Source organism: Plasmodium falciparum (assembly GCF_000002765.6).
Source record: "Plasmodium falciparum 3D7 genome assembly, chromosome: 10".
NCBI lineage: Eukaryota > Apicomplexa > Aconoidasida > Haemosporida > Plasmodiidae > Plasmodium > Plasmodium falciparum.
In genome coordinates, this window is record NC_037281.1 from 1539771 (window position 1) to 1556125 (window position 16355).

The following is a 16355-nucleotide window of genomic DNA, read 5'->3' on the forward strand; positions in this document are numbered from 1 at the left end:
ATACCTGAGGAACTAGTAGAAGAATTTATACCAGAGGAATTAGTTGAAGAGGTAATACCTGAAGAACTAGTAGAAGAAGTTATACCTGAAGTATTAGTTGAAGAAGAGATACCTGAAAAACTAGTTGAAGAGGTTGTACCAGAAGAACTAGTAGAAGAGGTTATACCTGAGGTATTAGTTGAAGAGGTGGTAACTGAAGAAGTTCCTGAAGAGGTTGTACCAGAAGAACTAGTAGCAGAAGTTGTACCAGAAGAACTAGTGAAAGAAGTTATACCTGAGGAACTAGTTGAAGAGGTTATACCTGAAGAAATTGTTGAAGAGGTGATACCTGAAGAAGTCGTTGAAGAGGTTGTACCAGAGGAATTAGTTGAAGAGGTTATACCTGAAGAAGTTGTTGAAGAGGTTATACCTGAAGAATTAGTTGAAGAAGTTGTACCAGTAGAACTAGTAGAAGAAGTTGTACCAGAAGAACTAGTGGAAGAAGTTATACCTGAGGAACTAGTTGAAGAGGTTATACCTGAAGAAATTGTTGAAGAGGTGATACCTGAAGAAGTCGTTGAAGAAGTAATACCTGAGGAAATAGTTGAAGAAGTGATATCTGAAGAATTAATTGAAGAAGTTGTACCAGTAGAACTATTAGAAGAAGTTGTACCAGTAGAAGTATTAGAAGATGTTATACCTGAAGAAGTTGTTGAAGAAGTAATACCAGAAGAATTTATTGAAGAAATGATACCTGAAGAAATTATTGAAGAGGCGATACCAGAAGAAATTGTTGAAGAGGTGATACCAGAAGTAGTTGAAGAGGTTGTACCAGAGGAATTAGTTGAAGAGGTGATACCTGAAGAAGTTGTTGAAAAGGTTGTACCAGAGGAATTAGTTGAAGAAGTTATACCAGAAGAACTAGTTGAAGAGGTGATACCTGAAGAAGTTCCTGAAGAGGTTGTACCAGAAGAACTAGTAGAAGAAGTTATATCAGAAGAACTAGTAGAAGAAATAATACCCGAGGAACTAGTTGAAGAGGTGATACCTGAAGAAGTTGTGGAAGAGGTTGTACCAGAGGAATTAGTTGAAGAAGTTATACCAGAGGAATTAGTTGAAGAGGTGATACCTGAAGAACTAGTAGAAGAAGTTATACCAGAAGTTGTTGAAGAGGTTATACCTGAAAAACTAGTTGAAGAAGTTGTACCAGAAGAATTGATTGAAGAAATGATACCTGAGGAAATAGTTGAAGAAGTGGTACCTGAAGTTGTTGAAGAAGTAATACCAGAAGAATTGATTGAAGAAGTTATACCAGAGGAATTAGTTGAGGAAGTTATACCAGAAAAACTGATTGAAGAAATGATACCTGAAGAATTAGTTGAAGAAGTAATACTAGAAGAAGTTGTAGAAGAAGTAATACCAGAAGAAGTTGTAGAAGAGGTTTTACCAGAGGAATTAGTTGAAGAGGTTGTACCAGAGGAATTAGTTGAAGAAGTTGCACCAGTAGAACTATTAGAAGAAGTTATACCAGAAGAACTATTAGAAGAAGTTATACCAGAGGAATTAGTTGAAGAAGTTATACCAGAGGAATTAGTTGAAGATGTTATACCAGAGGAACTAGTTGAAGAGGTGATACCTGAAGAACTAGTAGAAGAAATTATACCTGAGGAACTAGTAGAAGAAGTTATACCTGAGGTATTAGTTGAGGAAGAAGTACCTGAAGAACTAGTAGAAGAAGTTATACCAGAGGAATTAGTTGAAGAGGTTATACCAGAGGAATTAGTTGAAGAGTTGATACCTGAAGTTCTTGAAGAGGTTATACCTGAAAAACTAGTTGAAGAAGTTGTACCAGTAGAACTATTAGAAGAAGTAATACCTGAGGAATTGATTGAAGAGGTTGTACCAGAAGTTCTTGTAGAGGTAATACCTGAAAAAGTTGTTGAAGAAGTAATACACGAGGAAATAGTTAAAGAAGTGGTGCCAGAAGAATTGGTTGAAGAGGTTGTACCTGAAGAGATTGTTGAAGAGGTTGTACCAGAAGAAGTATTAGAAGAAGTTATACCTAAGGTATTACTTGAAGAAGAGATACCTGAAAAACTAGTTGAAGAGGTGATACCTGAAGAATTGATTGAAGAGGTTGTACCAGAGGAGTTAGTTGAAGAGGTAATGCCTGAAGAAGTTGTTGAAGAGGTTGTACCAGAGGAATTAGTTGAAGAGGTTATACCTGAAGAAGTTGTTGAAGAGGTTATACCTGAAGAATTAGTTGAAGAAGTTGTACCAGTAGAACTATTAGAAGAAATTGTACCAGTAGAACTATTAGAAGAAGTTATACCAGAAGAACTTGTAGAAGAAGTTATACCTGAAGAATTAGTTGAAGAGGTTGTACCAGAAGAATTGGTTGCAGAGGTTATACCTGAAAAGCTAGTAGAAGAAGTTATACCAGAAAAACTTGTAGAAGAAGTTATACCTGAAGAATTAGTTGAAGAGGTTGTACCAGAAGAATTGGTTGCAGAGGTTATACCTGAAAAGCTAGTAGAAGAAGTTATACCAGAAGAACTTGTAGAAGAAATTATACCTGAAGAATTAGTTGAAGAGGTTGTACCAGAGGAATTAGTTGAAGAGGTGGTACCAGAAGAACTAGTAGAAGAAGTTATACCTGAAGAACTAGTAGAAGAAGTTATACCTGAGGTATTAGTTGAGGAAGAAGTACCTGAAGAACTAGTAGAAGAAGTTATACCAGAGGAATTAGTTGAAGAGATGTTACCAGAAGAATTGATTGAAGTGGTTGTACCAGAGGAATTAGTTGAAGAGGTGGTACCAGAAGAACTAGTAGAAGAGGTGGTACCAGAAGAAGTAGTAGAAGAAGTTATACCAGAAGAACTAATTGAAGAATTAGTACCTGAAGTAGAAATTGAGGAGATATTACCAGAAGAACTAATTGAAGAATTAGTACCTGAAGAAATAATTGAGGAAGTTATACCTAAGGAATTGATTGAAGAAGTGATACCAGAAGTAGTTGTTGAAGAGGTTGTACCAGAGGTATTAGTTGAAGAGGTGGTACCAGAAGAACTAGTAGAAGAAGTTATACCTGAGGTATTAGTTGAGGAAGAAGTACCTGAAGAACTAGTAGAAGACGTTATACCAGAGGAATTAGTTGAAGAGGTGGTACCAGAGGAATTAGTTGAAGAGGTGATACCTGAAGAAGTTGTGGAAGAGGTTTTACCAGAGGAATTAGTTGAAGAGGTTGTACCTGAAGAGATTGTTGAAGAAGTTATACCAGAGGAATTAGTTGAGGAAGAAGTACCTGAAGAACTAGTAGAAGAAGTTATACCTGAAGAAGTTGTAGAAGAGGTTATACCTGAAGAAGTTCCTGAAAAGGTTATACCAGAAAAACTAGTAGAAGAACTAATACCAGAAGAAGTTGTAGAAGAACTAATACCAGAAGAGGTTGTTGAAGAGATGGTTCCTATAGAAGTAGTTGAAGAGGTAGTTCCTACAGAAGTTCTTGAAGAGGTCATACCTGAAATAGTTGTTGAAGAGGTTGTACCAGAAGAATTAGTTGAAGAAGTTATACCAGAGGAACTAGTAGAAGAGGTGATACCTGAAATAGTTGTTGAAGAGGTTGTACCAGAAGAATTAGTTGAAGAAGTTATACCAGAGGAACTAGTAGAAGAGGTGGTACCAGAGGAATTAGTTGAAGAGGTTGTACCTGAAGAGATTGTTGAAGAGTTATTACCTAAAGAAATTGTTGAAGAGGTGATATATGAAGAACAAGTAGAAGAGGTTATACATGAAGAATTGGTTGCAGAGGTTATACCTGAAGAAGTTGTTGAAGAGGTTGTACCAGAGGTTGTTGAAGAGGTTGTACCAGAAATTGTTGCAGAGGTTATACCTGAAGAAGTTGTTGAAGAGGTTGTACCAGAGGTTGTTGAAGAGGTTGTACCAGAGGTTGTTGAAGAAGTTATACCTGAAGAAGTTGTTGAAGAAGTAATACCAGAAGAATTTATTGAAGAAATGATACCTGAGGAAATAGTTGAAGAAGTGGTACCTGAAGTTGTTGAAGAAGTAATACCAGAGGAATTAGTTGCAGAGGTTATACCTGAAGAACTAGTAGAAGAAGTTATACCTGAGGTATTATTTGAAGAAGAGATACCTGAAGTAGTTGTTGAAGAGGTTGTACCAGAAGTTGTTGAAGAAGAGATACCAGAAGTAGTTGTTGAAGAGGTTGTACCAGAAGTTGTTGAAGAAGTGATACCAGAAGAAGTTGTAGAAGAACTAATACCAGAAGAGGTTGTTGAAGAGATGGTTCCTATAGAAATAGTTGAAGAGGTAGTTCCTACAGAAGTTCTTGAAGAGGTCATACCTGAAATAGTTGTTGAAGAGGTTGTACCAGAAGAATTAGTTGAAGAAGTTATACCAGAGGAACTAGTAGAAGAGGTGGTACCAGAGGAATTAGTTGAAGAGGTTGTACCAGAGGTTGTTGAAGAGGTTGTACCAGAGGTTGTTGAAGAGGTTGTACCAGAGGAATTAGTTGAAGAGGTGATACCTGAGGTAGTTGTTGAAGAGGTTGTACCAGAAGAATTAGTTGAAGAGGTGATACCTGAAGAACTAGTAGAAGAAATTATACCTGAAGAAATTGTTGAAGAGGTTATACCTGAGGAATTGATTGAAGAGGTTGTACCAGAGGTATTAGTTGAAGAGGTGATACCTGAAGAACTAGTAGAAGAAGTTATACCTGAAGAACTATTTGAAGAGGTTGTACCAGAAGAATTGGTTGCAGAGGTTATACCTGAAGAAATTGTTGAAGAGGTTATACCTGAGGAATTGATTGAAGAGTTTGTACCAGAGGAATTAGTTGAAGAAGAAGTACCTGAAGAACTAGTAGAAGAAGTTATACCTGAAGTATTAGTTGAAGAGGTTATACCTGAAGAATTTGTTGAAGAGGTGATACCTGAAGAAATTGTTGAAGAAGTTATACCTGAAGAAATTGTTGAAGAGGTTATACCTGAAGAAGTTGTTGAAGAGGTGGTACCAGAAATTGTTGCAGAGGTTATACCTGAAGAAGTTGTTGAAGAGGTTGTACCAGAGGTTGTTGAAGAGGTTGTACCAGAGGTTATTGAAGAGGTTGTACCAGAGGTTATTGAAGAGGTTGTACCAGAGGTTGTTGAAGAGGTTGTACCAGAGGTTGTTGAAGAGGTTGTACCAGAGGTTGTTGAAGAAGTTGTACCAGTAGAAGTATTAGAAGAAGTTATACCTGAAGAAGTTGTTGAAGAAGTAATACCAGAAGAATTTATTGAAGAAATGATACCTGAGGAAATAGTTGAAGAAGTGGTACCTGAAGTTGTTGAAGACGTAATACCTGAAGAATTGATTGCAGAGGTTGTATCAGAGGAATTATTTGAAGAAGAGATACCTGAAGAATTAGTTGAAGTTGTACCAGTAGAACTATTAGAAGAAGTTATACCAGAAGAACTTGTAGAAGAAGTTATACCTGAAGAATTAGTTGAAGAGGTTGTACCAGAGGAATTAGTTGAAGAGGTGGTACCAGAAGAACTAGTAGAAGAAGTTATACCTGAAGAACTATTTGAAGAGGTTGTACCAGAAGAACTAGTAGAAGAAGTTATACCTGAAGAAATTGTTGAAGAGGTTATACCTGAGGAATTGATTGAAGAGTTTGTACCAGAGGAATTAGTTGAAGAAGAAGTACCTGAAGAACTAGTAGAAGAAGTTATACCTGAAGTATTAGTTGAAGAGGTTATACCTGAAGAATTTGTTGAAGAGGTGATACCTGAAGAACTAGTAGAAGAAGTTATACCTGAAGAACTATTTGAAGAGGTTGTACCAGAAGAACTAGTAGAAGAAGTTATACCTGAAGAAATTGTTGAAGAGGTTATACCTGAGGAATTGATTGAAGAGGTTGTACCAGAGGTATTAGTTGAAGAGGTGATACCTGAAGAACTAGTAGAAGAAGTTATACCTGAAGAACTATTTGAAGAGGTTGTACCAGAAGAATTGGTTGCAGAGGTTATACCTGAAGAAATTGTTGAAGAGGTTATACCTGAGGAATTGATTGAAGAGTTTGTACCAGAGGAATTAGTTGAAGAAGAAGTACCTGAAGAACTAGTAGAAGAAGTTATACCTGAGGTATTAGTTGAGGAAGAAGTACCTGAAGAACTAGTAGAAGAAGTTATACCAGAGGAATTAGTTGAAGAGATGTTACCAGAAGAATTGATTGAAGTGGTTGTACCAGAGGAATTAGTTGAAGAGGTGGTACCAGAAATTGTTGAAGAGGTTGTACCAGAGGAATTAGTTGAAGAGGTGATACCTGAAGAAGTTGTGGAAGAGGTTTTACCAGAGAAATTAGTTGAAGAGGTTGTACCAGAAATTGTTGAAGAGGTTGCACCAGAAGTTGTTGAAGAGGTGATACCTGAAGAACTAGTAGAAGAAATTATACCTGAGATATTAGTTGAAGAGGTGGTTCCTATAGAAGTAGTTGAAGAGGCGGTACCTGAAGTAGTTGTTGAAGAGGTGGTACCTGAAAAGATTGTTGAAGAGGTGGTACCAGAAAAAGTATTAGAAGAAGTTATACCTGAGTTATTAGTTGAAGAAATCGTACCTATTGAAGTTGTAGGGGAAATAGTACCTGAGGAAGTCGTTGAAAAAATCGTACCTATGGAAGTAGTTGAAGAATTATTACCAGAAGTAGTAGAAGAAGTACCACATGAAATAGTAGAGGAGGAAGTTGTTAAAGAGGTGATACCAGAAGATGAAAAGAAAGTAGAGATTGTAGAAATAATTATTGAAGAAAAAGTGGAGAAAATACCAAAGAAAAAAGTTATAGAGAAAAAGAAGGAAAAAGAAAAAATTAGGAAACCCAAAAAAAAGGTGGAAAAAGAAATTAAACCTAAAGAAGTTAAAGGTGTGAAAGGTAAATTAAAAAAAGATGTAAAGGCTAAGCATCTAAAGGGTTCTAAAGTTAAAATTACAGAAGACATTCAGAAGAAAATGGAAGATGATATCAAAGAAAAAATCATGGAAAAGGAACTTAAGGAAGAAATAAAAGATAAGGAATATTTAAGAAAAGTTATACCCAAAGAAGAAAAGAAAGAACCAATACCAAAAAAAGGAAAATCTGTAGAACCAAAAAAGGAAAAGCAGGCTGGAGTTAAAAAAGAAAAAGTTCCGGAAACTAAAAAAGAAAAAGCTCCAGCACCTAAGAAAGAAAAAGTTCAAGCACCTAAAAAAGAAAAAGTTCCAGCACCTAAAAAAGAAAAACCAGCAGTACCGAAAAAAGAAAAAGTTCCGGAACCTAAAAAGGAAAAAGTTCCAGAACCTAAAAAAGAAAAAGCTCCAGCACCTAAGAAAGAAAAAGTTCAAGCACCTAAAAAAGAAAAAGCTCCAGCACCTAAAAAAGAAAAAGCTCCAGCACCTAAAAAAGAAAAAGCTCCAGCACCTAAAAAAGAAAAAGCTCCAGCACCTAAAAAAGAAAAACCAGCAGTACCGAAAAAAGAAAAACCAGCAGTACCGAAAAAAGAAAAAGTTCCGGAAACTAAAAAAGAAAAAGTTCCAGAAACTAAAAAAGAAAAAGTTCCAGAAACTAAAAAAGAAAAAGTTCCAGTACCTAAGAAAGAAAAAGTTCCAGCACCTAAAAAAGAAAAAGTTCCAGCACCTAAAAAAGAAAAAGTTCCAGCACCTAAAAAAGAAAAACCAGCAGTACCGAAAAAAGAAAAAGTTCCGGAAACTAAAAAAGAAAAAGCTCCAGAACCTAAAAAAGAAAAAGCTCCAGAACCTAAAAAAGAAAAAGCTCCAGAACCTAAAAAAGAAAAAGCTCCAGAACCTAAAAAAGAAAAAGCTCCAGCACCTAAGAAAGAAAAAGTTCCAGTACCTAAGAAAGAAAAAGTTCCAGCACCTAAGAAAGAAAAAGTTCCAGCACCTAAGAAAGAAAAGCCAGCAGTACCGAAAAAAGAAAAAGTTCCTGAAACTAAAAAGGAAAAAGAAAAGGATTCACAACCAAAGAAGGAAAAGGCAAAGGAAACATCACGTCCTCCAAAGAAAGAAAAAGAAAAGGGGAAATAATACTTTATAAATACTAAAGTGTATTTTGTAATATAAATTCAAAATATAAAATTGAATAGGAAAGGATATTCAAACTTATCTTATTACATTATATATATATATATATATATATATATATATATATTATATTTCTTTATGATTGTTATTTCAATATAATATGATAAGATGTGGAGGAAAATATAATAATATATTTTTTAATTCAAAGACGTTTTATAATTTTATAAATAAAAAAATGATATATTTTATACATATAGAAAAATCCAACAAATTAGCCTAAGTTATATATGTAAAACATAATAAATATTTTTTAATAACATATTATTTTATTCACATATAGGGACAAATATATATATATTTTACAAATTACAAATAAGGCTATATATTTTTAATTATATTCCGTTGGAGAACTATTTATTGAACAAAAAATGAATACAAAAATATTTCTTAACACTCATAAATTAAGTTATTTAAGAATTTATGGTAATTAATATGAAATCCAAGATAAAGGTAGACATAAATTTTTATTATTTAAATTATGAAAAAGTATTATTCATATATATATATATATATATATATATATACATATATTTTTTTTTTTTTTTTTTCTTCATTTTACTATCACACATTTTTTAACCATATGCTATAAGACTAACACCAATACGATTAACCATTTCTGGGCCTAAAGCACCAAGAAACAAATATGTAGTTAATGCACTACCAAGCATATATAATATGTGATAAATTATTTTTTTGAATTTGATTTTTTTAATTTTTTTAATACATTTAGCATAAATCTTTTTGGGTTTAATATTACATTTACCATTATTATATATGTATTTTAATATAGATATATTTTTTAATAAATTTTTATTTGTACTTGAATCTTTATTTAAATGAGATATTTCATGATCAATTGTATTAAACCTTTTTTGTTTAGATTTATTATTTGTATTTTTTTCAAATTTCATATCATGAGTTTTTATATTAGTTAATATAATTTCATCATCTGATATTTCATAGACTTGAAAATTTCCATTTTCATTATGATCATTTGTTAAAAATGTATCGAAACTTTCATTCGACTTATATTTGTGTTTAAAAAAATCGTTATTTGTATCATATAGATTTGTTTTACCATTATTATCATATCTTATTATATTCTGGTTATAAATATTATAATTATTACTCGGGTTATTATTGTGAGTTTTAATATTATTGCAACACATAATATTAATACTACTTATATTATCGTCATAACTAATATTCGCTTTATCACCCATATAACTATTACTGCTTTCATAATGGTTTATTCTTTTTTTATCTGTTAATTTAGATTTATCTAAAATATTTTTATACAAGAAATTTATATCAAGTTCATCAATATTATCTATATTATAAAATAATTTTACTCTGTTTTGCACATTTTCAAAATAGTCTAAAGGGTCTTGAAAATAATCATATGATTCGGATAATTGTCTCCATTTTTTATTGCTCGATATTTTATATATTTCATATTGTTCATGACTATGATTATTTAACAAATACTAAATAAATAAAATGAATAAATAAGTAAATATATAATAATATATAATACATAAAAATAAATAAATAAATATATATATATATATATATATATATGTATGGAAAATTATAATTTTATTGCATAAAATATTCTTATTTATATTTCTTTTTCTACCTTATAATCTATAAAATAAAGAATATAAATAAAAATTATATATATAAGTATTTTTCTGAACGTGAAAAATGTTTCTCTTTTTTTTTTGTCCCTGTTATTTATTATACTTCCTATAATAATTTCTAAATTAAAATATTCATTTTTATTTTTTTTTTTGTATTGAAATTCAAAAAAATAATTTTCTTCTTTGTTACAATTATTATGAACCATTTTTTTTTTTTTTTTTTTTTTACAAATGATGAAATATTTTTGTGTGTGAAGGAGAATATAATAAATTTTTTCTTTTTGTTAACATCAAAAGAATATTCACATAAAATCAAATAAGCATAATGATAAGTATACGAATAAAATAGAATAAATCTTATTCATACGTATTGTTAGTATTTTTTACAAACATAATAAATTTTTAAATGTAAAAAACTTATTTAAAAATATATATAATATATTCAAATGACAACTGAAATGAATACAAATTAGTAGAGCATATCAATAAATTTTAATAGATATATTCACCTTAAAAATATAGTATACAAAATCTTGCAGCATAAATATAAAAGTGAATCTATCGTATAAAAAGTTAATAAATACGAATTTATATATGATGTCATATGAGTATGATATTTATATAAAGATAATATTTTTTTTTATTTTATAAAAAGAAAAACAGGAATTATGTAATATAAATATAAATATATTTATATAATATAATGCATATGAATATCTCCTATCTTAAATTTATTTTTATTATGTTTTATTTTTTTATTTTTGTGTACTTATAAGAATATTAATATTTTTAGAAAATATGTGTACAGCAATAAGAATATATAAAGAAAAAAATAATAACAATAATAATAATAATAATAAAGAAAGAATAAGTTATGGATTTCTATATTATGAATATTAATATCCTTAATTTTCTATGGCAGGTTATGTTATACTTAAGGAATATTACATACCCTAAATGATTTTAAATATTTGTTATTTTAATTATAATTTTTAAAATAAAAAATCTGTAAATTAATAAATAATCTATATGCCATATTTCTTCAGTATTATATATACATATAAAAATATACGAGTATAATTATAAGTACTTTTTTTTTTTTTAATTTTTTTTTTTTTATACAATATCCAATGAAAACGAATATATTTTCCAATTAAATCTCAGTTGAATAAGTGTTTTAACTTAAAGGAAGAGAAGAAATTAGTTATTTATTTTATTTTATTTTTTTTTTTTTTCTATTTAATTTATATATATATATATATATATAATATATTTTAGATATGATGCAATATTTTATTAGAAAATTATATATAAAATATAATATGATCTCATTATTTATTTTATAATACATATGTTGTAAACTCACCGAAACAAAATATTTTTCATGTATCATTGAAAATGCATAAACTTTTTTTTTCTTATTTTGAAATTTAATTGGTATATGAAGAATTATTGGGAAAAAAAAAAAAAATAAATATATATATCTATATGGATAATATATTTTTATCATTATATTATACTAACATTGTGATGAATTTAAAATATGCGAATTTATGTAACTGTTCCTTTTGTTATTTTATAAAGAATTTTCATTTAATTTTATTATTATTTTATTTTTTTTTTTTTGTGTGTATGAAAAGAGTTGTCAAAAAAATAATTTATTTTAGGGTTATTATGTAAATACTAACATTGAATGGAGAATATGTATATATTATTAAGGAGAATATAAAAATGCTTAATAATTTGTATATATATATATATATATATATATATTTATTAGACCAAATAACATGTTAAACATACATACTAAACCTTATTTACATAATATTCAAAAGAAAAAATATATATGAATATTTTTAAAAAGCATAAAAAATAAATATATATATATATATGATATAATATGATATAATATTAATTACATTTTTACTGTAAAAACATAATATTTTAAATTTTAATTTATTTTTGTCTTTTTTAATGTGAGGGGAGAAATACTGCTTTTATAAGATAAAATATACCTCGAAAAACATAAGGAGATGTCCAATAAGATATAAACATGGTTAATAATGATGCTACCGTTGTTAGTCCGATTGATACTCCAAGCTTTATGTTATTTTTTTTTTTAATTTTTTTTATATTTTTATGTGTTATAGAAAGTGTATCATAGTATGTCTTTTTATAATAATTTTTGGCACCCAATAATTTTTTCATCATATTTAATTCTTCTTCTTTTATATAAGAATTTATTAATTCTTTAATACTTTCTTTTTTTTTTGTAAATGAATATTTTTCATCATTATTACTTATATCTAGTCCTATGAAATCTGCCAAGTATAATTTATATTGTTTTAATGTTATATCATTATCTATTAATTCTAATTCTTTTTGTAGATATTTCATTTTTATATATTTATCTAAAAAGACATGAAAAATGTCTTCTAATTCTTGCCTTACTAATGTTGTATTTTTTTGATATATATTACAGGTTTGTTCGTCATTTAAATTTTCGTGTTTTTCTACATTTATATTTATTTTTTTACATTTATGTTCATCCATAGGATCATTAATTCTATGTCTTATTTGTTCATCCATCAATTTTTTTCTTGAAAGATTGTTTTCCTCTTCATCATAATCTGTGAAATCACATGACATTATTTCATTAGATTCATGACAAGTATACATATTATATAGTATTTTTTTTTGATATTCATGGATATTATCGATAATGGGTAATTCCGTAATATTATTATCCATATTTTGGAAATCATAAAAATCGTATATAAATTCGTTGTTATTATATAACATATCATAAAACAGTTGTATATATTCTTCATTAACATATTTCATATTAAAATATGGATCAGAAATATGACTACTATGATATATATTATTATTATTATTGTGTGGTTCCAAATATTGGTTATAATCATATGCATCCAATAGGATGTTATTGTCATTATATTGTATATCATGGCGTCTTTCCATATATGATGGATCTTCATCGTTCATACTATAATTTTCATGTACATAATTATAATTCGTTATTAAATTAGGCACGTCTTCATATGACATATGATAATGTGTATTAATATAAGGATCCTCAATATATTTTACAATATTAGTTTCGTCTTTGTAATCACAATTACGAATTTGATCTGTATATGGTTCTTTGGTATTTCTATAGTTGTAATATGAATCTACATTATATGATAGGTCTAAATAAGGTTCCTTAAAATGTTTCATATTTTCATTTAAACATCTGTATACATTAAGTGTTAATTTGAAAGGAACAATGGTATTCTTATTAGAGAATTTTCTAAATTTACACTACAAAGAAAAAAAAAAATATATATATATATATGTATATAATATATATATATATTTATTTATTTATTTGAGAAAAAAACAAAAATTGTAAAATATATTTTATCTACATTTTTAATTACTTCATTAGGATATACAAAAATGTAGATACAAAATAAACATATGAAAAGTTCAAGAGTAAATGTGAAAAATGCACTTATTATTATTTTATTTTTGTATCTATTAAGATTTATACATTTTCTTAAAAATAAATATTTTCCTTTTTCTTTTTTATCATATAATTTGGAAATGTTTTCTTTTATAGAGTAATTGTTTTTAAGCTTCATTTTTTTTTTTTTTTTTTTTACGATATATTTTAAAAGGAGAGTTATAAAATATAAAATAAACCAAAAGAGTATTTATATAAATAAATGAAAAATATATGATAAATGATACACTATGTGAAGCTTTATGTATCATTCTTATATTATTTAAAAATATATATCCCTGTATGTATACGTAAATAATTACAAAATTGTTATATTTTATAAATATTATTATGAGTTATTAGAAAAGGTTGATGTTGTATTACTTTTTTTTTTTTTTTTTTGAATTAATAGTTTCGTACAAAATATTGTGTCAAATATAAAAATAAATAAAAGTATATTATTAAAAAAAATACATATATTTGAAATTATTTTTTTTTTTTTAAATAGTTTATTTTATGTATTTTTTTATTTTATTTCTTTTTTTTTTGGGGGGAAATACTACACTTTTGATATATTTTTCTTAATAAGTTTTAATTTTTCTTCAATACATTAAAATTGTTTTTCATAAAAATGAAAATTATAAAATCTGATAATATTATATATCTACATGCACCAGTGATTTTATCAATTAATTTAAAAAGAATCTTGCTTAATATTTATTTTATTTTTTTTTTTTTTTTTTGTCCCCCACTTTTTTTAAATGTGTACGTATATGAAAATATCAATATAAATGAAAATACGTACAACATATAAAAGATGAAGGTTAATAAGGAAATAAAAAAATAAATTATTTTTATATTTACAAGTAATAGTACAGTTAATTATATAAAAATAAAATATAAAAAAAAAAAAAAAAAAATAATAAAAAAGGAGATACATATATGTATTACACTTAATATGCATACATATAAAAGTATGATATATATATAACAAATAGGAAGTGTATAAAATATTCATATTTAATAGTATAAAGATAAATTTAAGGTTTGGATATTTTTCCAAAGATAACATAACATTTAAATAATTCAAGTAAACGATTGTTGAAAAAAAAGTAGGAAAAATTATATATATATATATATATATATATATATATATATATATATTTTTAACAGCCTGTATAAATAAAGCTGAATATTATATGATACATTTTTATTTCTATATTTTTTTAATGATTATTTTACAATAAATTGAATAAATAGAGATTTTCTTAATATAGATGCAAATAAAATGATTACTTTTTTGTAGATATAAATGTTAGGAAGAATGAATAAATGTCATACAAAAGGTTTTATAAATTTTTATGATTACAACATAAAGAGAAATAAATAATAATAAAATAAATAAATGCACAAATAGATACCTAATTTGCATAAGAAAAAATATATATATATATATATATATATATATATATATATATATATATATATTTTAATTTTAAAACCTGTATAACCAAATAAATGCAGTACTGAATACTTCAGGGGCCACTTTATTTAAAGTAAACATGGATAAAAGTACAAATATTGGTGTTAATGCCATTTTCACTAAACTCTTTTTTTTTTTTTTTTTCTTTGACTTTTTTTTATAATAGTAATATTTAAAATTTAAGGCTGATATTTTACTTTCATAAAATTTCATTTCATTTAATGTTTCAAATAATAATTTTAATTTTTCTTTATCTTCTCCTGTTATGTTAATATCTTCAATATTTTGATCTTTATCATTAATAATATAATCTTTAAATTTTACAAAATCATTGTAAAAATTTTCCTGTATATTCTTATTTGCTTTATCATAAAATTCTTCATTTTTAGTTGAGTTTTGTAAAGTTTGTATATTATTATGTTCTTTCGGATAATGATGTAGGAAAGTATTAATATTATTATAAAATTGGTCTTCTCTAGGTTTGACATTATGATAATTAAAATTAAATTCATTTGGTATATTAGACAATTCGTATACATTATTCTGAAATTGTGAAATGACATCTAGTGGTTGTTCAATATGATAAGAAAAAGAATGGGAAATTTCAGGTTGCTCTTGAATATAGTAAGGTAACAATTGTTCATAATTTGTTGTTTCTTCAAACTCCTTAGAATGTTGTTGGGTATAGTGACTGTGTACATGATTATGTTCTGTAGGTTCTTGAATATACCGGAATGATTCTTCGGTATATAATAAGGGTTCGGTATTATAATGGTTGTTATATTCCTTGAAATAATGTGAATTTTCTCCTAATAATCTGAATACTTTATTTTTCCATATTTTATCTAACATATTCTTTTCATATACATTATTATAGAACGTATGCTAAAAATAAAGATAAATAAATAAAAAAATATATGTATATATATATATATATATATATATGTATATAATTTTAATATATATAATTTTGTACCTCATTATGTGTATATCTAAAAATGTATATGTATAATACAAAAAGAAAAAGTTTATTAAATATTAGAAGTAATCTTATATAATTATGTTTTATGGAAATTATTATTGAATTTCTTATATATTTTTTCAAGTTTAAATATGTATTCATATTATTCTTTCTTTTGGTTTTAAATGTAATTTTATTTAATTTATTAAAATAGTTAATAATCATTTTGTCCTTATTTTATTATATATATATATATATATATATATATATATATATATATATGTATGTACGTATGTATGTATGAATAAAGTAATTTATGTGTATGTAGAAATGAAATAATTAAATTATAACTTTCTATAAAATTTTGATGATTAAAAACATCACAGAAAAAAAAAAAAAAAAAAAAAAAAACATATATTGAATAAAATATAGGTAATAATTATTTCAAATTTTTTATAATTTAAATGACATAATTAAAAAGGATACAATAAAATAAATCAAAAAAGAAACAATGTTATATATTTTTTTGTTTATTTATTTATTTATTTATATTTAAAATTTATTTTATATTTTTAATTAAATAAAGATTTATATATCCTATAAATTTTGTAATATATAAAAATTTCAATTGATTCATTGTTATTTTAA

At 26.5% G+C, this 16355-nt stretch overlaps 4 protein-coding genes across 4 annotated transcripts in view; 1 reads left to right on the top strand and 3 right to left on the bottom strand.

Moving 5' to 3' along the window:
* The window catches only part of PF3D7_1038400 (gametocyte-specific protein), a gene marked incomplete at both ends in the record, with an annotated part of 28805 nt that extends 20750 nt beyond the window's left edge, over positions 1–8055 (top strand). Inside the window, one exon of the mRNA XM_001347622.2 lies at positions 1–8055. This exon is cut by the window's left edge and continues 20424 nt beyond it. Within this exon, the coding sequence (XP_001347658.2) occupies positions 1–8055 (8055 nt within the window).
* A 629-nt stretch (positions 8056–8684) lies between these two features.
* On the bottom strand, positions 8685–9961 carry PF3D7_1038500 (Plasmodium exported protein, unknown function; the record flags this gene model as incomplete). The annotated part of the gene is made up of 2 exons (XM_001347623.1): positions 8685–9599; positions 9752–9961. The coding sequence occupies 2 exons, from the start codon at positions 9959–9961 to the stop codon at positions 8685–8687; spliced, it is 1125 nt and encodes a 374-aa protein (XP_001347659.1).
* A 1765-nt stretch (positions 9962–11726) lies between these two features.
* Positions 11727–13402, bottom strand: PF3D7_1038600 (Plasmodium exported protein, unknown function; the record flags this gene model as incomplete). The annotated part of the gene is made up of 2 exons (XM_001347624.2): positions 11727–13079; positions 13199–13402. 2 exons carry the CDS (start codon positions 13400–13402, stop codon positions 11727–11729), a joined length of 1557 nt encoding a protein of 518 aa, XP_001347660.2.
* A 1356-nt stretch (positions 13403–14758) lies between these two features.
* PF3D7_1038700 (Plasmodium exported protein, unknown function) lies at positions 14759–15932 on the bottom strand (the record flags this gene model as incomplete). The annotated part of the gene is made up of 2 exons (XM_001347625.3): positions 14759–15631; positions 15723–15932. 2 exons carry the CDS (start codon positions 15930–15932, stop codon positions 14759–14761), a joined length of 1083 nt encoding a protein of 360 aa, XP_001347661.3.
* Between the last annotated feature and the right edge of the window lie 423 nt (positions 15933–16355).